We start from the raw sequence: 20559 nt of genomic DNA, 5'->3' as shown, positions 1-20559 counted from the left end.
TTTTCTTACTGGTTTGAAGTCAGGGTTGAGCTGAGGGCTGTCTTCAGGCCAGTCCTCTACACACTTTTCCTGTTGTGGGATTTTAGTAAAGCAATTATATTAGACACTTATAGTTCTCCTAAAAGATTTCATAACAATCCAGAATCCAATTATGGCTAAATTTTCCTCTTGCTTGACACATGTCAAAATCAGAATGCCCTTGAATTAAAGAGGCATTTCACTACTGGCAAGATGGTCTTTCCATAAAACTGGGCTATCTACGCAGCAGACAGACACAAATACTTTTAAAATTGGTGCCACATGACCAGAGATAAACACCCCTGCTGGTGAGTGACGTAAAGCGAGCTTGGGAATAGTTTGGCGCTCACTTCCTGTTCACAGATTCTCATAATACAGCGACAACAGTGCACTAAAATATGTTTCTGAAGACATATTGGGTGGGAAATAGGCAATACAGTTACAAAATCTTGGTTTATTAGAGTTGCTTAGGTTTAACAATCTGAGTTTGGTCTGAGTTTGAGAAAGAGGGAAAGAGGTGCAGGTCTCTCTCACGATACTCTGTATTCTTTGTGTCTGTAGTAGCAGGTATATGAAAATGTGGAAGTACAATTTATAGTTCAAGCTTTACACAATGTTTCTCTCTTTTATTGGTAACTTTTTCGTCTGATAAATTTGTTAATCAGAATTTAAAATAAAAAAAAATAAAATTAAACAAATAATAATTTAATTAATCAAATACTTAAGTAATAATAGTAATAGTAATAATAATAACAATAAAAATTAATTGTTTTTTTATTTAATCAAATTTACTTTATACATTAAGTAATGAATACTAGAAATCCCCGTCTCTTAAACTCACCTGTCCAATAAGCAGGATGTCCTCGTAGACAACAGGTTCCACTGGTTTACTTTCCTGTAAAAAACAAAACAAAACAAATTTAAAACACGACCCATTCACAATCACAGAAAGATGATATTCCAATCTGAAATTACCCACACATGATCTTTTACATTGTTCCTCATTAGATATTTGGACTAATAATATCCTAGGACATCTTGTTGCTCGAGCTAATTGAGCAGCTACTAAGGTCAAATTTCTACAGCACGCTTACTGGAGTTTTTGGTCTGCGAGGAATAACTGGCTTTGGGAGTGATCTGAGGGCTGGTTTTGGAGAGGTTTTTGGTACAGTTGGTTCAGGTTCCATCTAAATAGCCCAAAAGAGGTAAAAAAAAATGTCATTAACAGCACAGCAGACACAGTTTCAGATAAATTAGTGAGTTAAAAGTGTTCTTTGCATACAGGTTTTGCTGGTGCGGGTGGTCTCTCTGGTTTTGGTGGCTTTTCCAGCATGGGTGGTTTGTTTGGCCTTGGTGGTCTAGATCGAGGAAGTGGCTTTGGAGGACGTTTAAAGGTTGGCACCTGCAAGTTTGATTACATAAAAAGTGTAAAATGAACGCCATAATAATCAGATTTGTCTACTAGATGCATCCTACGTTATGGCGGGACGAAGTGGCAGGAGTTATTACATACATGAGTCATCTCAGGTGGAGATCTTCCAAAAGACATGGACAGATTCCTGGCCCGAGTGAAGGGAGATGGCTGAAGAATATCATGTTTGGTTCCTTGAGGAGTCGTCATGAAAATATCATGTGGCTCGTCGGGCAACTTGGGTTTGATGGCTGGGTGAGATTCCGAAGGAGTTGCCTTAAAGAGATCTGGTGATGATAGCATGTCCAACTTCTCTTCTGATGGGCTGCTGAGTACAGGTGTAGAGAATGTGGCCTTAGAGGCTGTATTGCTGGGGGTTATCCCAAATATATCATTGCTGTTAGTCTTTGAGGGAAGTGGCTGGAAGATGTCTGGAGTCCCAGGTGAAACATCTTGGAAAGGGTCGTATTGTCTTGAGGGTGTAGTACCAAACGGGTCACCCGAAATGGAAACGTCTTGGAATAAATCCCTTGCAATTGGGCTTGGGAATGGGTCGACTGAATTCGTGGATGAAGATGAAAATATATCCAGATTTTGTTTGGACAAAGGCTTGCCAAAAAGGTCATCTTTTGTTGAGGGATCTTGTTTGCTTTCCTTGGTGTGGAAGAGTTCCTCACTTTCATTTGGACCTGTTTGAAACAAATCCCCTTCTTTGGTCGTGGTAGTGTCAAATGGGTTCGCCATTGTCTGTGGAGACTGGAACGGATCGTCCTTGTTTAAAGGAGATCTGAATGGGTTTACAAAACTACTGGGAGATTTATCAAACAGGTTAACCTCACTAGCAGCCTTGAAAGGATCGACCTCTTCATCTTTAAACAGGTCGGAGGTTTTGGAGAGGTTCTGTGTTTGAGCTGTAACTGGCTTAAATAAGTCTGGTGAGTTCAGGGTTACGTCCACAAAGTGGCCATTGGCAGAAGCATTTTGGGCCAGTGTCGGTGTCTGGAAGCCACCTTGCTTTAGGCTGGGGGTAAGGGTCTGGAATGGGTCCTTCGGAAGTTGAGAAAATTCAGCTCCATTTTCCAAAGTCTTCATTTCAGGCTGAAGATCCAGAGATGAGTTCTGAAATTCAGGTGGAGGGACATAGATGGTATTAAGGTTTACTTCATTTGAAGTTTCCCTCACAACTTCCTCCATTATGTGATCTTTGCTGCCGGATTCCTGATAATAAAACACAGGGTCATTAGGGATACGCTGAATGAAAAAAAGAGTACTTAATGTAATGTTTTGATCTGGTTTTAAAACAGAAGTCCTTGTATATACCAAAAAATAAGTATAAAAAGGGTTAATTCTGGCCAAACCCCCACTGACTCCATTCTGATAAACAAAAAAAAAGAAAAGAGACAGAAGAGGTGTTAGGTTTCACTTGGATTGTTACCAAAGCGCTCAATCTGCGGGCTAAGCAGGCATCTAAAAACATACCTGAGGATTTAAATGGAGCAGTTCCTGCCCTCCATTCTGAAATAATCAGACAGTGACAGAGCAGAAATGTTACATGTCGAATAATTGATGGGTGGAGCCATGAACAAAATATGAAATTAACTCTTTGTCTCAAGGACTGCTCAAGACAAAATGGTATATCTATCAATGCAGGGGTGGGCACAAACCAAAAAATGTACAACAAAAGCTTTCAGATAGTATATATTCAAAATTTTATCAACTAATGTGGCAGATGTCGCTTTTTCTATTGCCTCATTTGTTGACTTTCAACACATTGAGCTCACTCCATCCCATTCACATGCTGACATACTGATAGACTTATTAATAGAAAAGTCCAGTCAGGCAGTCTGCCTACACACAAACGCACCTACCTACAAAGTACAATAACAAGTAGTCAGATTGTACTTCAAAAGAACAAAACAAGAAACAGGGTGTGGGTTTCACCTGTGCCACAGTAGGATTAAGATAATTATCTGTCTTTAAGCCGTTCTGAGTCTGACAATATGAATAGCCTGTTGCCGACAATAGCATCATGAATGCTGAGCAAATACTTAAAAATGATTAATTTCATGTGACAAGTTCGAGGCATTTAGCTGAGTCTTGGGTGTAATTTCTCTCAGTTGTACCCTACGTCAGTGTGCATGCTGTAGATGTTGAATCTTACCTGTCCTAGGTGTAGCTTGTTGCTATCTGCAGCAGCTGAGAGATCACTGAGGAACTCACCATCCTGAGAACCACACAAAAAAACATTTGTGGAGGGAAGCGTGGGAAGTTACACATCATGCTTTCCATGCATTATGTCTGTCAGGAATGTAAACAAAACTTTGACAACACTCCTGATTGTTGAAATGATAATGCAGGCACTTCTACACCTGCTGTCCGGTGGCGAATTTGGAATTTCTCAAACGCCCCAAATCCATCTTATTTCCTAAAGAGATGTATGATTACGGATTCAAGCCAAAATTTTTGAAACCCTATTGTTTTAAGTTCATTTTTTTTCTTCAGAAATTTTTTTGCAAATTCCGATGATATGGTAAATCATGGACATGTGAAATTTTCACCAACGATTGGAAGTTGTGTGCAAATGCTGCCCAAGAAATATGACCCCCAGTTGGCCTGATCGGCACTGTAATTTAGGCCGATTTGTACCCAATTTTCTGTGGATCATTATTGCAGCAAGCTTATCAAAAGTTATCAAAAGCTTGGTGATATCTCATTGCGTTTTGAAGATTTAGACCAATGCATTTTAAAAGGGAGGTGGCTCTAGAAGAAAACACACTTGATTTTGAAGTACAGTGAAATTCCGGCACAGGCTTTTATTCTGAAGTGCCGTTTCCTGCTGAAGTGTGAGTGAATAACAGGCAGCTACTTAACAGAGACAGCAAGCTAGCTGAATGACAAGGCCAAACACAAGCATGATGCTGAATGTGTTACACTTTGTGGACCTTGAAGTAAGGACACACGGGCATTCTGGACCCTGTGGCTGGACCAGCTGGGAACCATTGATCTAACCTGTTTGTTTTGAGAATCATTCGCAGATGATTCACTGGTGTCCGAGGGTGATGAAACAAGAGTCTGGGAGAGAATGAGAAAAATAAAAATAAATTACATTCTCATAAAGGAAGCTAATGTATAAGTTGCTATTTAAAAAATGTGTGTTTGAAATTCAAAAACATAGTGGACATAAGAGATGGTTTGTAATTTTGTGAGTGTGTGTGTGTGTGTGTGTGTGGAAACTCACCTGGTATTCATGGAAGGGGCTTTGGGAAACTTTCTTCAGCATATTTTGTAGCGTCACAACACTCTGAGGAAAAGACAAGGAAAATCATCACCTGCCCACATTTCTTTGTTGTGAGGGAGAAAAATCTGTTCAAACCGTCCCTTAGTGAGAGGAGTATCAAAAATATATGAATCAAACTGTAAGTTTTGGTCTGCAAAATTGAGTCTGATTTGACTGCTTATGACATAGGCTCGACTCATGAGTTCAGTTTGTTTAAATACCAGAACTATCAACAGGAATGGATGGATACAATGCGAAAAAAATTGACTCTAAAAAAATTATTTTATAATAATTATAATTATATAATTATATATAATACATTTAATTTAAATTAAATTTAATTTAAAAATTAAATTAAAAAATTGGCTCTAACCCCACTGTGCATGTACTTTTTTATTGTATTACAATAAGTTCAGTTAGACATAGAGTAGTTTAAACAACTGTTATCGCCTAATGCTGCAGTAAAATATTGTGTCTGATTGTTTCCATCTGCAGAGGTGGAAACACACCTGTCCTATGCAGAAAGTACACTATTTTGAGACATTGATTGTACTCCACTTTGTGAGACTTTAATGCAGAGGGTGCCTGCTGTATTCTTTAAAATAAAACATATGTCTAAAATACTCAGCATACATGAACTAATTCGATAAAGCATCGACATTAAAGGGACAGGTCACTTCAAAATAAAAAATATATATTCTTCCTCCTACCTGCAGTGTGTTTTATCACTCTAGATTATTTTGGTGTGAGTTGCAGAGTGTCGGAGATATCGGCCTTCTCGCCAGTGTAAGGCCGATAGACAGCACTCGGCTTGTGGTGCTCCAGGCACCTGGGGTCTCATTTATGAATCAATGCATAGGATCCATACTTAAAATGAACATACAGACAAAACCCAAAAATGGCATGTGCAAAACTTGGTCTTATATGGTCTAATAAATAAGACCAGGGGTCTAATTTATTAACATTGCAAACGCACATAACGAGGCCTGAAAGAAGCGTATGCCTTCTTCCCATGCAAAAGTTGTGATCTACAAAAACAGACTTAATTTGGAGAAATTAGAATTAGAATTAGAATTAGGAGACATTGCTGTTGAGTTTTATGTTTTATTTTGAGATTCGCAGTCATTCAGGTCATGGTAATCGTAAGTGCTAATATCATAGGCAACTGGACTTGCTTGCGTTTCATGAAGACGTTTCGCCTCTCATCCAAGAAGCTTCTTCTGTTCTAAATGACTGGTACGAAATTGCAGGCTATAAACCCTGTGTGGGTGGGAACCCTTGCAGAGTCGTAGGGGTCACATGTGCTCTTAGTTTCAGAGTCACTAAGGTCACAATGTGAGTCGTTGACCCACCTGGCCACCATGTGAGTCGTTAGGGTCAGGTGGGACCAGGGGTGATGGTTTGGATGGGTTTTTTTTTTTCACTTTTAAGCATCACAAGCTGAGCGCCATCTAATTGCATTATATTGGAGACACTAACACAATCTAGACTGACATGAAGCACGACAGGTAAGAGGAAATATACTGTAAAACTTCAATGAATGACGTGTAGCAGAGGGCTGTAAGTTTGAATTGAATCCTGGCGTTGCTGTGGCACGGACACAGCCTTTGTACATGAGCGCCTGCTCTACCAGGTGCGCTAGTGCCAAATTGTTCATTTAAACCAATATGAATACTACTTGGTTAGAAATTAGGCTTCAGAAAATATTAATCATGAATCATTCATTTGATCTAGCTCCGACAGACAGGGCATCAGAGAGTTAGGGCACTTGAGGATTACGGCACCGGGCATACTGACACAGTCTCACTTCAGCCTGTTAAAACAATACTCACAACTTGGATTAATTTCTTTGAAAAACCCTTTTGATTCTTTCTGATTGATCTGAGGACCCTTATACAGTACAGGCCAAAAGTTTGGACACACCTTCTCATTCAATGCGTTTTCTTTATTTTCATGACTATTTACATTGTAGATTCTCACTGAAGGCATCAAAACTATGAATGAACACATGTGGAGTTATGTACTTAACAAAAAAAGGTGAAATAACTGAAAACATGTTTTATATTCTAGTTTCTTCAAAATAGCCACCCTTTGCTCTGATTACTGCTTTGCACACTCTTGGCATTCTCTCCATGAGCTTCAAGAGGTAGTCACCTGAAATGGTTTTTAACAGTCTTGAAGGAGTTCCCAGAGGTGTTTAGCACTTGTTGGCCCCTTTGCCTTCACTCTGCGGTCCAGCTCACCCCAAACCATCTCCATTGGGTTCAGGTCCGGTGACTGTGGAGGCCAGGTCATCTGCCGCAGCACTCCATCACTCTCCTTCTTGGTCAAATAGCCCTTACACAGCCTGGAGGTGTGTTTGGGGTCATTGTCCTGTTGAAAAATAAATGATCGTCCAACTAAACGCAAACCGGATGGGATGGCATGTCGCTGCAGGATGCTGTGGTAGCCATGCTGGTTCAGTGTGCCTTCAATTTTGAATAAATCCCCAACAGTGTCACCAGCAAAACACCCCCACACCATCACACCTCCTCCTCCATGCTTCACAGTGGGAACCAGGCATGTGGAATCCATCCGTTCACCTTTTCTGCGTCTCACAAAGACACGGCGGTTGGAACCAAAGATCTCAAATTTGGACTCATCAGACCAAAGCACAGATTTCCACTGGTCTAATGTCCATTCCTTGTGTTTCTTGGCCCAAACAAATCTCTTCTGCTTGTTGCCTCTCCTTAGCAGTGGTTTCCTAGCAGCTATTTGACCATGAAGGCCTGATTCGCGCAGTCTCCTCTTAACAGTTGTTCTAGAGATGGGTCTGCTGCTAGAACTCTGTGTGGCATTCATCTGGTCTCTGATCTGAGCTGCTGTTAACTTGCCATTTCTGAGGCTGGTGACTCGGATGAACTTATCCTCAGAAGCAGAGGTGACTCTTGGTCTTCCTTTCCTGGGTCGGTCCTCATGTGTGCCAGTTTAGTTTGTAGCGCTTGATGGTTTTGCGACTCCACTTGGGGACACATTTAAAGTTTTTGCAATTTTCCGGACTGACTGACCTTCATTTCTTAAAGTAATGATGGCCACTCGTTTTTCTTTAGTTAGCTGATTGGTTCTTGCCATAATATGAATTTTAACAGTTGTCCAATAGGGCTGTCGGCTGTGTATTAACCTGACTTCTGCACAACACAACTGATGGTCCCAACCCCATTGATAAAGCAAGAAATTCCACTAATTAACCCTGATAAGGCACACCTGTGAAGTGGAAACCATTTCAGGTGACTACCTCTTGAAGCTCATGGAGAGAATGCCAAGAGTGTGCAAAGCAGTAATCAGAGCAAAGGGTGGCTATTTTGAAGAAACTTGAATATAAAACAGTTTTCAGTTATTTCACCTTTTTTTGTTAAGTACATAACTCCACATGTGTTCATTCATAGTTTTGATGCCTTCAGTGAGAATCTACAATGTAAATAGTCATGAAAATAAAGAAAACGCATTGAATGAGAAGGTGTGTCCAAACTTTTGGCCTGTACTGTATATAAAATACTTACAGGGTAACAGTATCCAACAACCTGATTTTATACATCTGAAGAACTTCTATAAAAAAATGACCTGCTTGGCAACAAGACCAGGGTTCTAATTGGGACAGGCCTTTATTTGTCAAAATATGTAGCCACAGGGGCTAGTAAAAAAGACGGGGCTTTTAATTTGGACTAAGCTTTTAATTGAAGTTTTATAGTATGTATTTCTGATTTTAGGGTGAAGTGTGCCTTTAGAGTCATACCTTTGATGCTTTTCTATTAACTAAAGTGTCAACTTTAGGGCTGTCAAAACAATATGTTAATTTCTATTAATTAATCACAGAAAAAATAACAGGTTAAAAAAAATGACACTGATTAATCATGCTCTATGGTGCCCTTTGACCCGGTGTGTCACTGAAGGCCACAGTGGCTTTGCTACATGATAAAAGCAGACGAGACGACCCCGTCAGTGGAGCATTTACATTTAAGAAACGCCCAGATGGAACTGTTGATGGGAGTATTTCAAGCCTGAAATATCAGCTCAATTTTCATTCCGACACTTCTGCCAAAATTCATTTGAATTGAATTTTTTAAAATACTTTCACAGCAAAAACTGATGTATGCGATTATTTAGATCAATTGATCACAGAGCATGTCTTTAATTAGATTAATTTTGTAAAATAACTTGACAGCCCGAAAGCTAAATTATTTAATTGTACTCATATTTGAGTATATGCATTTCTTTACTTGCTGTAGTCTGGTAAGAAAGCACAGACGTGCTGAAGTCGAGCCACAGTGTGACAAGAGCAGGTTCTCTCTGTTCTGTAGTTATACAATAACAGCCATCAGTCACACACATGACAGTGCTGAGGACATTCACAGCAGCTGACATCACAACACTCTGGGTTTGGTTATCCAGCCTGTTGGCCTTGATCACATACATCCAAAATACCCATCAGCAGCCACAGATGCCAACACACAGTGACCCAGCAGTAAACACACTGTCCACATGCCCCTGATCTGATTAGCTTGTTCACCTGTTTGCAGATAAAATGTCAAATATGTAACACGTGGGAAGAGGAGGGTGGAATTTAGGCACTGGGTGCATTGTTTGCTGGCATATATGAGGTCAGACATTCTTCACACAAACATGCAACCATCACGTTTTCACCACAGACTTAATTTAAGGAATACTCACAGGTCGTCTTCCCCCACTCCCTCCAACATCATCCGCCTCCACATCATTCTCCTAATAAACATTTATATTATTAAAATAAAATTAATAACCGAGTTTCAAACATGCTCACTCTTCAAAAAAAAAAAACTTAAACATTAGGTTGCATCAATCGCACACTTCATTTGAGATGTAACTGAAGACTTACCGTGGCTGCAGCTCCTCTCATGATCAGTGAAGTTGGTTTAATATTTGGAACCAAGTTAAAATCTGATTATTATTTCCTATTGATTCAATTCAAGGATGATAATAAAGCTTCTTTTGCATTAAAACGTCTCGGTGTGTCCGCTGCATTGACAGGACGCAGGTTGGAGATTAGGTCCCACTTTGACGCACCTGTGCTGTCAAGTCAGTCGCGAGGAGTATCTAAACATCCGGTATTGGAAATTTCAAGATAAAAGTCTGCACTTGAGGAAGCTTATTCTCAGGCTTCTCTTACCCTATTTGTTGCTCTTTTTTTAATCTTTTATTTAAAATAGATTTTTTTCTCTTCTTTTTATTTATTATTTCTATTTTTTTATTAATTTTATCCAATTTTATTTTTAATTCAATTTAATGTTATTATATGTAATTTGTTATTATATACACAAATATATATGAATATAAGATGTAAACAAATACAGAACAGAATAACACTGGTATGAACAATTACATATGTAAAAAACAAAAATACAAAAATGTTAAAACCACTACAAACAGCTAAAGGTCATTGAAAACATGTACGTTTTAAGATTTGTCTTAAAAGTATTATTATTACTATCCTTTTAATCAATTTATTTTCTTCTTCAGTTGATTTACTAAGGCTAAATAAATATGGACTGCTTGATGCCAGGAGTTGTTTGCTTTCTATGTTAAAACAATAAAAAAAAGTTGCTAACAAAAAAATAAAATGACCCATTCAGGTGAAGTTTTGTGTTACTTTAAATATTTAAGAATTTTTTCTTAACCATAACATTTACTTGTCCACTAGGAGTGACTATCACCAAAGGCCCCAGATACGACATTATCACAATACTTATGTCATGACACAATATTATGGCAATAAACAAAATACACTTTTGTGACATGTTGAGTACTTGGATAATATATAATGCAACTTATTACCTTCATTTAACTGTAAATGAAGTCCCTAAAGAAAAATGCAATGAAAATGTGTTTTATCTAATAAGGTAACTTTTTTTTAGTCCAATCATCTCACTTCAATCATTTTTATTGCAGTAAAATGTATCTAGCAGACTCAAAAAAGTAATTGATTTTATTATTCTAGTAGGCTAACAAAAGTTTGAGTTGTATTTACAACATTTATGATTTATATAAAATTATTATGATTATTATTTTTTTTTCCAGTAGTAGTAGTAGTAATGACAATCATAGTGATTTATTAAAAATCAGTATTTGTATTGATATATTGTATGCTGTATGGAAGACCTATTAGCAGCAACACTTGTCTGTCACCCCCTGACCCCTGCCTTTCCTTGTTTAAATACATACATACATTTTGCACTATTATTTTGAAGAGAAAACCACACTACTTCCGGTTTCTTCCTGACTGCGTGGGCTTGACAGGAATCAGTACCTTTCCATCTCAATGCAAACCGACCGGTTGTCCTCACCCAGCTCAACCAGGCGGTGTGGTCCAGGAGTGTTGACGTGCTGAAGCTGTGTGCTGACAAGTGAGGAAACTTTGCAGTGTTTTATTAATTGACCAACACCTACCTCAGACACACAGCAGCTTCTTAGAGTGTGACAAGTAACATGAAAAGCAAACATAGGCAGGACCTAGGATTAACACTTCATTCTTAAAACATTTTCTGAAAAGCAATCGGATTATATCTACATTTAACAGTCAACTCAGGCAGCAATTAGGCAAATGTTTCCACTGCAGAACGCTGCATTACTAAAAGGTCTTTATTGAAAGTCAACCTGCAGAAATATGCACATACACACTAAAATAAAAATAAAATAACTCCATCAACTGACCAGAATTTTCAAGGTTTTCTCACAAGCTATTATTGCATCTTAAAATGTAGTTTAGTCAAACGATGATTGTTTAAGTGGAGACATAATCAGGCAATGCAAACATAAGTTATATATTTGCATTACAGTTAAATATGGCTTGAACAAGGATGAAAAGATTTGACCCCAAGATCAGGTTTGTCGTCAGCAGGCCAAGGTGTGGCCTTGTGGAGGATAAGCATCTAATGTAGAGCAGGGGTGTCAAACATACGGCCTGGGGGCCACAACTAGTGATGGCCAAATGAAGCCTCATGAACCAATTTCTGTATTTTACAAATTGGACTGTATGTGGCCCCTGAACTAAAATGAGTTTGACACCCCTGGTGTAGAGCGTTTCAAAACCGTACTGTGACATAACTGCAGGCAAATCTTGAGTCACAATTGTTGCCATAAACCATAATTAACTGTCAGCTGCACCCAGCTAACATTTGTATGTGGGTCCCATGTGGGTAGCAAATGAAAAATGGGCCCGATATTGGATTGTCCACATGTTCCATATTGGCCCCATCCAGATTGCCAAAGTGGGCTCCACATGGGTCATTCTCGGGCAACCTGGGTACAAAGTGGGTATGGGTCCATAATGGGCATCTTATCTGGGGCCCACTTGCGTAAACCCACCCATGTGGGCAAATGCCATAGAGCCAATATGGAACACGTGTACAATCCAATATAGGGCCCATTTTTCAGCCCATTTACTATCCACATGGGCCCCACATACAAATGTTGGCTGGGTAGATGGACAGCAGCTGAACACTGAGAGGCAGTGATGGCCAAATGAAGCCTGATCAACCACTTGTTTTATTTTCTGACCCCACCACATGGCACTCTTGGTTTAAGGATAAAGGCTGAAGGACTTGCAATGAAGTGTGCTTTCAAACCTTTGTTGACCAGACAGCACCATCTGGTGGTTTCAGAAAATGAAGACAGTGGTTCATGAGGCCTCATTTAGCCATCACTAGAGAGGACTGTGCTTTTTTTTGAGAGTCAACGAAACGATGACTGCAGAGTAACCTGGGTGTACAGTCAGGGGCTCTAACATTGTGCAAATATCATCTAATACACACATACACACCGGTGAATGCAAATAACATGCAAACTGTCTTTAGGTGTTTTCACAGTTGCTGACTTTCCTGCATGCAGTGTTGTAACGTTATTTGTCCAGCAGATGGCAGAAGCTTGTAAAGACTCCTTGATGTGTCTCAAAGTCAATGATCCCTCCTTGGTAGGACAAGTCCTTCCAAGGAGGGATCCTACAGAGACAAGGCAAAAGTCGTTCCTAGCATTCGATGAATACACATTGGAACAGGCTAACAAGTGTCCCTCGGCTCAGCAGACTGAGGGGTATTCAGGGTACTGTGATAATTTTGGCACTCTCTAATGTTGTTGTACGATTTGAACAAATGTAGCAGTGTTTTAGGGAGAATAGAGAGACCACTTGGGAGGATCGTTGACTTTGAGAAACACCCTCAGCCCTCAGTAGAATTTGATGAATCCTTGACATTGAAACAGTCCTTAGTTGGGATTTGATAAGGTAGACTCCTTGAAATTCAGCCATTTAAGGATCCTTCCTTGACTTTGAGAAACACCCATTGACTGAGGAAAAGAGCTGTTGTTTCTGGATCAGGAGCAAGTCTGGTTTGTATTCTCTTTATTAAAATGGTTACCAAGCAATATAATTCAAAACTAAAACTCATTAACATACTCCCAGTTCTTTAGGAGTTTGTTTTGCCACATGTGGAGTATAATGATAAGACTTAAACTAAGAGCACTTATACCTCAGTTAGAGTGCTATGCACACTCATTCATCAAATTGAATACAATGAAATAGAGGAAAGCTTTTAAATTAAAATAAAACAGAAGAATGTTGATTTCTATCATGTAGGCCTTCTCTGTTGTAGACTTGCTGCAGGCAGGTTAGCTGATCAGAATAAGTTACCATGGTGATTTGCTCTGGTAAGAAGGGAACCAGCTCCATAGTTATGAAAACCTACAGTTAGTCCTGAAGTTACGTCACAAACCAAAAATCCTGCTTTGTAGAGTCCTCTGGTGTGCCTCATGCAGCCGGTGACCCACCATTCAGTACCTGTAACCAGAAACAGCAACAGTGACACCTAGTGCATGGGGGGAGGGTCAACACAATATGCTTCCAAGAAGTCACCTGATTGTCTGTTAATAAAACGAAAACCATGTTTGAATCATCTGTGAATGTAGGGGAATTTGTCTGCAGACAACCGGGCGTGGTATGACTTTTGTACACAGTCTTCTTTCTATTTTGGCTGGTGGCTGCACCAGGCAGTACCATAGTGCAAAGGTGATAGATGAAATTTTTTGGCTGGCCGAGTGAAATTTTAACTTGCAAAGCTTAGATTTTAGATGCCTTTTTAAGCCAATTACTTTAAACCCAAAGATATTACACAGTTAAAGACAGATACTGCACTCTGCCTTTGGACTATCTTCAGGGAAAGAAAAAAGGATCTACAAACACATTTGTTTTACTAATCTTTTACTAGTGTATTCCAAGAAGATAAACTTTATTTGAAAAATTTTAATTATGTAGGTCATGGTACTGAGTCCCACCCCCCACCTGGGAAATTGGAAGAAAGTTATGAATAAAATAAAATAAATAAATAAGTAATAATGTGTGTTATTTAAAAAATATGGCCTAATTTGTGATACTATATAACATTAAAATCTAATTTGCCATGCTGGTCTTTCTAATTGTCTGCCATTAAAAAAAAACATTCATCGCATTATAAGCTGTCAGTGTTGACTGGTAGCAGTCTGACACAAAGCTGCTCTGCTTCTGATTAGCTAGACTTGGAGACAAGGATTTCCTGTAATTGCTGCGCAGCTGGTGCAGTACCAAAACCGAAAGTATGGCAGGAATTTCCCTTCAGGCTGTGCCCAGACAAGGTTAGTGAGAAAGAAATGAAAATTAGGTTTATAAAAGAAAGCAGCGTATGCTCTGGCAGCAGATCATACCAGGTTTTGTAAAGACAGGTGAGTAACACACTACTTTACCACAACACACTACATGCATCAATAACAAAACTACAGTTAAGCTATTTAATAGAATTAATCGTTATAAAACCTGTGTTTTTATCCATATTTATGAATATCTGATAGTCAGGGTAACTGCTCGGTGTAGAGAAGAAAACTCCCAAATATAAATTGTGGTTGGAACCATGTTGAATATAAATTACTGCACATTAGAAACACATTCATACACACCAATTTTCTAACGCTGTAGCACAGGGTTGGCAAACTCATTTTAGTCCATGGGACACATTCAACTCAGTTTGATCTCAAGTGAGCCAGATCAGTGAAACCATTGCATTATAACCTATTTTAAAGTACTTTCTGACAAAACAGATGATGAACAGCCTAAAAAGAAAAACAAGTGCAATTTCATGAATATGTTTCTGTTTTTTTATTGTCACATTCAGTCAGTCCATGACTCACTGTCATTACATGTGTATTTTTCAATGCATTTTAACTACTGTGTAGTAATGCTGGCATCACCACACCAAACTAAAGTGGAAACTATTGGGAAAGCAGGTTAAGTTATCCTCTGCCTTACAAACCATTTACAAATCTAAAATTTTGTCAATGCCTTATCAACAGGGTTCCACCAACATTGTTTTAAGATAGATGTCTGATACAGATTATTTTGTACTGAAGCTGCTGGTTGACAATTTGGCTGCGAGGCAGTGCTGTGAAGGAGCAAGGCGTATATCTGACAGAGAAGCCAAGGGCACTATTAGCTGACAACTCACTCAAAGCGGCCTGCCCTTAAATATGCAAACTTTGATCCCTAATGAAATGTGATGGATAAGTCATAGAAAAATTCACCCTTGTACAGTTGTCATGAATGTTGAAATTGAAACTAAAATGCCATTAAAAGGGATAGGTTAAATATTCATAAAAATAATATAAAGTTAAAAAGAAATTAAAAATGTCCATGATTATTTTTTCACTGACTGACTCCAGTAGGCTCTGGGGTTGTACTATTAGACATCTGTGTGACATTTCGTCATAATTAGCAAATAAATCGTTTAGTTATGGCCAAAAACATGTTTTGTGAGGTCACAGTGACCTTTGACCACCAAAACCTAATCTGTTCATTGCTGAATCCAGGTGGACGTTTGTGCCAAATTTGAAGAAATTCCCTCAAGGTCTTTTTGAGATTTGCGCTCATTGCAATCAGATAGACACAAGGTCATAATAACCTTGACCTTTGATCACCAAATTCAAATCAGTTCATCCTTGACTAAAGGTGGATGTCTGTGCCAAATTTGAAAAAAAAAAATCCCTCACAATGTTCTTGAGATATTGCATTCATGAGAATGAGACAGACGGGTCACAGTGACATTGACCTTTGACCACCAAAATCTAATCAATTCATCCTTGAGGTTTTTGAGATATCACGTTAATGACAAAGGGATGGACTTACAGACAAAGAAAAAAACGAAAACATAATGCCTTTGGCTATGGCTGTCACCGGCTCTCCAGCCCACAAAACTTCATTTTACAAGTGAAGAATTCTTTTAAGCGGATTCACATGTGGTGCTTGACATATCATTTATGCCACTGCCCACTGATGTGGTTTTCAAGCTGGTATCCAATTCGTGTGCTAATGTATATGGGGTGGAAAAAAGAATGTGTGTGGAATTTTGTATTGTTTTAAAGAAAGACTCTCAAAACTCTAATTCTTTTCCATTTCTGTTTTGTCAATATTTGACAGTTCTTCCACAAAATGTCTGAAACTAACACGCAGATGAAAGTTGAACAACTGGTTAAAAGACTCAAAACTTCACTCAGAACTCACAGTTTCATGACCCCCAAAAACAATGAAGAAATCCTTCTCAACAAGCTGCAGGGACTGGTTACAAATATCAAATGGAGCCCAGCGGATGCGGACTTGTTTGATGCTCTTCTAAAGCGTTTTGAGTCAACAACAACTGACCGATCACAGCTCCTCTTGTGGATGTTGAAGATGTTGCACTGTATAGAGATTAATTACATCACTCCGAGTTGGAAATGTCGGGCAAGAAAGAAGAAACTCATTGAGCTGGTCCAAGAGAGACTGTGACAGATGAAGACCTCAAGAACTGTTTAGCCGATGACCCAGAAAAGCAACTGGGTGAAATTCTTGAAGAAATCCATCAACAAAAGTTAAATCAAATTAATGAAGAGCTCTTAGATGATGTGAGAGACATTGTGTCATCAGTCAACGAAGGTCTAACTTCACACAATGATGGATCACAGCACAGTGACTTGAAACAAGTGTTGCTGAAGCTTTGTCAGGCAGCTGAAAAAACTCACTTCAGACCCCGACTGACGCAGATGGTGAGCTGGTGTATCATGGCTCTTTCCAAAACAGGACGGCTAATTCAAGTTGGCACTGGAGAGGGCAAGTCATGTATTGTGGCAATGTTTGCCGCTTTTCGAGCTATGAGAGGAGAAAAGGTAGACATCATGTCCAGCTCATCAGTTCTCGCAAAGAGAGATTTGGATGACTGGCGAACATTTTATGACATTTTGAAAATCAGTGTCGACTGCAACACCAACAAACAAGCCAAAGACTTAAAAAAGTGCTATAAGTGTCAGGTTGTGTATGGTACTGTGGAAGAGTTTGCTGGAGACTGGCTTCGTCACCACTTTAATAGAATGGACATATTTGGGCAAAGAACATTTGAATGTGCAATTGTGGATGAAGTTGATTCCTTGATGCTGGATAAGGGCCTCCATGTGGTCTATCTTAGTAGCGATATGCCTGCTTTGCAACATCTCAATCCACTCTTGGCTTTCATATGGGCCACTGCTAATCAATACAACAAGATTGGCTCAGAGACAACTGTTAAAATACCCATTTCACCAAGTTGTGCTTGAAAACATGAAATGCAAAGATGTTGATGAGTTCACCATACTTCAGATGGCTGAAGACACAGGTATACTGGCTAAAGGTTCGGTCAAGGACCTTAGAAAGAACAGTCTCTTGCCTGACAAAACTGCAGGTGTTACTGCTCACCAGTTGGCAAAGTTCTTTCAGACAGTAGAGGGGAGATTCCCATCTTGCCAGTTTGCTCTGCACTGCATGAATGATGATGGAGTAATAGAGGAACTGAAGAAGGAACCACGAAAAGAAACGACTGGAAGACAGAGGGTGCCTCTGCTCTTGATCAATGGAGGCTTGTGTCAGTACATGTACTCTGATACAGAGAGTGTACAGAGAGCTGTGGAAGCAGAAATAAAAGGTGTCCTGTGTTTTACACCATGTGTCCTGAGCCAAGATAAATGCTGTCTCTATGTCCCAGGCTTTCTGTCAGATCTGGTCAAATCTAAACTAAAGGTTTGGATTCAAAATGCATTCCATGCACAAACCATGACAATGGGCCATGAATATATCATTGAGGAACATGGGATTGTGCCTGTTGACTACAGCTGCACAGGTGTTGTTGAAAACAACATGAAATGGACAGATGGACTACAGCAGTTCATTGAAATGAAACATGCAAAGTCCAAGTTGACTGACATGACAGCCATCACAAACTATATGTCCAATGTTGGCTTGCTAAAGTATGGAGATCAGATCTTTGGAATCTCTGGGACTCTTGGCCAACAAGCAGAGACTGAGACTTTGCAGAAAATCTACAAAGACATCAAGACCTGTCAGATACCTTCATTCAAACGCAGAAAGCTGTTTGAGGTAGAAGGTGTGATTGTAGATGATGAAAAAGAATGGATTGAGAAAATCTGCAACGTTGTTACTGCACAAACCAACCCTACTCTTTACAGGGATGAAAGGGCTGTGTTGGTCATCTGTGAGACCATCAATCGAGCAAAGGTTCTCCACAACACTCTAGGAGATAAAGTCCCAAACAAGAAGCTTTACATAAGCAACAACATGGACAATACTGCAATCTTCGCAAAGAAACTTGAAGCAGAAGACGTCATCATAGCAACAAACCTTGCAGGTCGTGGGACAGACCTTCAGGTCTCTGATCAGGTAAAGAGAGCTGGAGGTTTGTTTGTTGTGCAGACCTTCTTGCCAAAGAATGCTCGTGTGGAGGCCCAGGCATTTGGTCGCACTGCCAGACAAGGATCTCCTGGGTCTGCTCAGCTCATTGTCTGCTCCAGACATCTGTCAGAATCATTCAAATTGTTGGCTTTATTAGGCAAACATAGATTGTTTTGGAAAATACAACTAACGACGTGCTAGTTTATCGACACCTTTTGTAGTGCAACTCAGATCGTACAAAAAGCCCCAGTGATAAGGTATCTAAATCTTTGACTTCGACAGTGTTGCATATTTTGACAAAAACCTCTGATTCAGAAACAAAGACTGTTAAAGATGCCAGAGATGACTCTGTGGAAAAAACACTAGCTCGCTACTTGGAGTGTGAAATCCCAAAGATACAGAAAAAGGAAGAGCTCTTCAGTCAGTACCTGGAAACACTAGATGAGGTGTACAAAAGCAGTTACAACAGGCCAGCAGATTCAGATTTGTCTGCACTGAATGAATTCTGGGGTATGTGGCTCCTCACAAACGTCAATGAGAACGAATCAATCATGGACTTAAAACACAAACTAGGTGAAGACCTGAAAACAGCCAGGCAAAAACTCACACAGAGAGAATCACCTCATCAAACCTGCACCACTACATTGCATTTGGCAATGATCTGCATAAAGGAAATCTTGCAGGGAGTATCGAGATGTACACTAAGGCCATACAGGAGGACCACTGTTGGGCAGCAGTTGCATATTATAACCGTGCTTTTGCATCTTTAGCCAAGGACAGGCATCAGGATCCAAACTGCATCAATCAAGCTCTGGAAGATTTGCAAAATGCACTCAAGTCCGTTGAGCTCTACTGTGAACAAATTCAGGTCACTCAAAGATACTCCACACAAGTCAACAACCTCTGCAGTGATTCAACCACCAGATTTGACAGTCACATGAGAGCCAGACACCAAGTGTTGTTGTCTTTCAAGGCAAACATAAATGAGGCTATTAAAACAGCACACAGGGCCAGAGACTCTGGTGGGAGTGTCAAAGTGGAGGAGACTCTTGTCTACTTCATGGTACCACTGGAGAATTTTCTGTCCCTGGCGGTCCTTTTGACTCAATCCCTGACTCACATCCGCTCCAGAGACCCTGTAAAGTTGCTCCAGCTCATCAGTCATCCCTCCTTTGACATTGTCAGTGAGCTTAGGTGTCTTGAATCTCTCGGCCTGACTCATGTTTATACCTTAGAAGCACAGATCTCTCTGGGTAGATTTTTAGCAAAGACGCTACTTAGGATCATACGCTGAGCTCTGCATTCAGCACTGAGGCAAAACAAATCAAGAACGTAATAGAGGAGATGTTGGTGTTGTAAGGAAATCTTGTTCGCCACAAACTCTCTGGAACTAAGAAACACAGCCTACGTCAAGTTTGCTGCAGGTTAAGTTCATCTTTTACTTCAATTTTTTTTGCAAGTTTCATCCTAGTTTCAGTTGTTAATGCATTTTTGATGTTAAGTAATGCAGGCTCTGTTTCTACTGTGGCAGTAAATATAATATGCTATATTTTTGTATTAATTGTTGTCAGTTGAATCGAACAATTGCAAATTAATCTCTATTATGGAGAACTTCGATGACACCAGTCAAATAACTCTTAATATTATTGTAAATGTTTTTACACACACGTATATATACATAGTGCAGTTTTGAAGGAGGTTTTCCAGTTTTGCTCTATTTTTTCCTATGTTTTGTTTTTATTTGATTTTTAAAAGATACATGTACTTGTTCCCTTGATTCTTTATTATTATTCATTCAAATGACGATGACAAAATAATGTTGTGATACTGATACTACAGTGATACTGTATTTAATGTTTTACTTTTTGGGACATATACCTGAAACATTGTGTAAAATGTGTAGCTGCAAAGTCATTGTTGATTGACACAAAAGGATTAATGAAGTAATTGAGGTTTTTTTTTAAATTCACTTAAAGTTTACATTTTTGAAGAGCTAAAAACTGACTTTTTTAAATTACAATTTTAAAGACATTTTGATTCTGTATATTAAAAATCAAGCTATCATCACAGAAA

General features: G+C 39.2%; 2 protein-coding genes across 10 annotated transcripts in view; one reads left to right on the top strand and one right to left on the bottom strand.

Annotated features, from left to right (window-relative positions):
• Nucleotides 1-20559, bottom strand: part of si:cabz01007807.1 (uncharacterized) — a 65568-nt gene that overhangs the window by 20754 nt on the left and 24255 nt on the right. For 3 of the 8 annotated variants that reach the window (XM_049567589.1, XM_049567593.1, XM_049567594.1), the window contains exons 1-11: nucleotides 9598-9745; nucleotides 9414-9464; nucleotides 4668-4730; nucleotides 4439-4501; nucleotides 3591-3653; nucleotides 2909-2944; nucleotides 1532-2803; nucleotides 1301-1420; nucleotides 1113-1205; nucleotides 860-913; nucleotides 10-69 (exon numbers count right to left, since the gene is read on the bottom strand). In XM_049567589.1, the coding sequence (XP_049423546.1) occupies nucleotides 10-69; nucleotides 860-913; nucleotides 1113-1205; nucleotides 1301-1420; nucleotides 1532-2803; nucleotides 2909-2944; nucleotides 3591-3653; nucleotides 4439-4501; nucleotides 4668-4730; nucleotides 9414-9464; nucleotides 9598-9618 (1896 nt within the window). In that variant the 5' untranslated portion in view covers nucleotides 9619-9745. Of the gene's footprint in view, nucleotides 1-9; nucleotides 70-859; nucleotides 914-1112; nucleotides 1206-1300; nucleotides 1421-1531; nucleotides 2804-2908; nucleotides 2945-3590; nucleotides 3654-4438; nucleotides 4502-4667; nucleotides 4731-9413; nucleotides 9465-9597; nucleotides 9746-20559 lie in introns of those variants that run through there. The other 5 variants (XM_049567595.1, XM_049567596.1, XM_049567592.1 and 2 more) reach the window with 5 other exon arrangements.
• The window catches only part of LOC125883374 (protein translocase subunit SecA-like), a 37413-nt gene continuing 35024 nt past the window's right edge, over nucleotides 18171-20559 (top strand). Inside the window, exon 1 of one of the 2 annotated variants that reach the window (XM_049567599.1) lies at nucleotides 18171-18339. Coding sequence is in view for 1 of the 2 variants with exons in the window: in XM_049567600.1 (XP_049423557.1) it covers nucleotides 19181-19354 (174 nt within the window). In the remaining variant the exon portion in view is untranslated. Of the gene's footprint in view, nucleotides 18340-19162; nucleotides 19355-20559 lie in introns of those variants that run through there. The other variant, XM_049567600.1, reaches the window with a different exon arrangement.

The sequence above is a fragment of the Epinephelus fuscoguttatus genome, linkage group LG23 (assembly GCF_011397635.1).
Source record: "Epinephelus fuscoguttatus linkage group LG23, E.fuscoguttatus.final_Chr_v1".
Lineage (NCBI taxonomy): Eukaryota > Metazoa > Chordata > Actinopteri > Perciformes > Serranidae > Epinephelus > Epinephelus fuscoguttatus.
The sequence above is the reverse complement of the archived record's forward strand: the minus strand, read 5'-3'. Positions and strand labels throughout refer to the sequence as shown.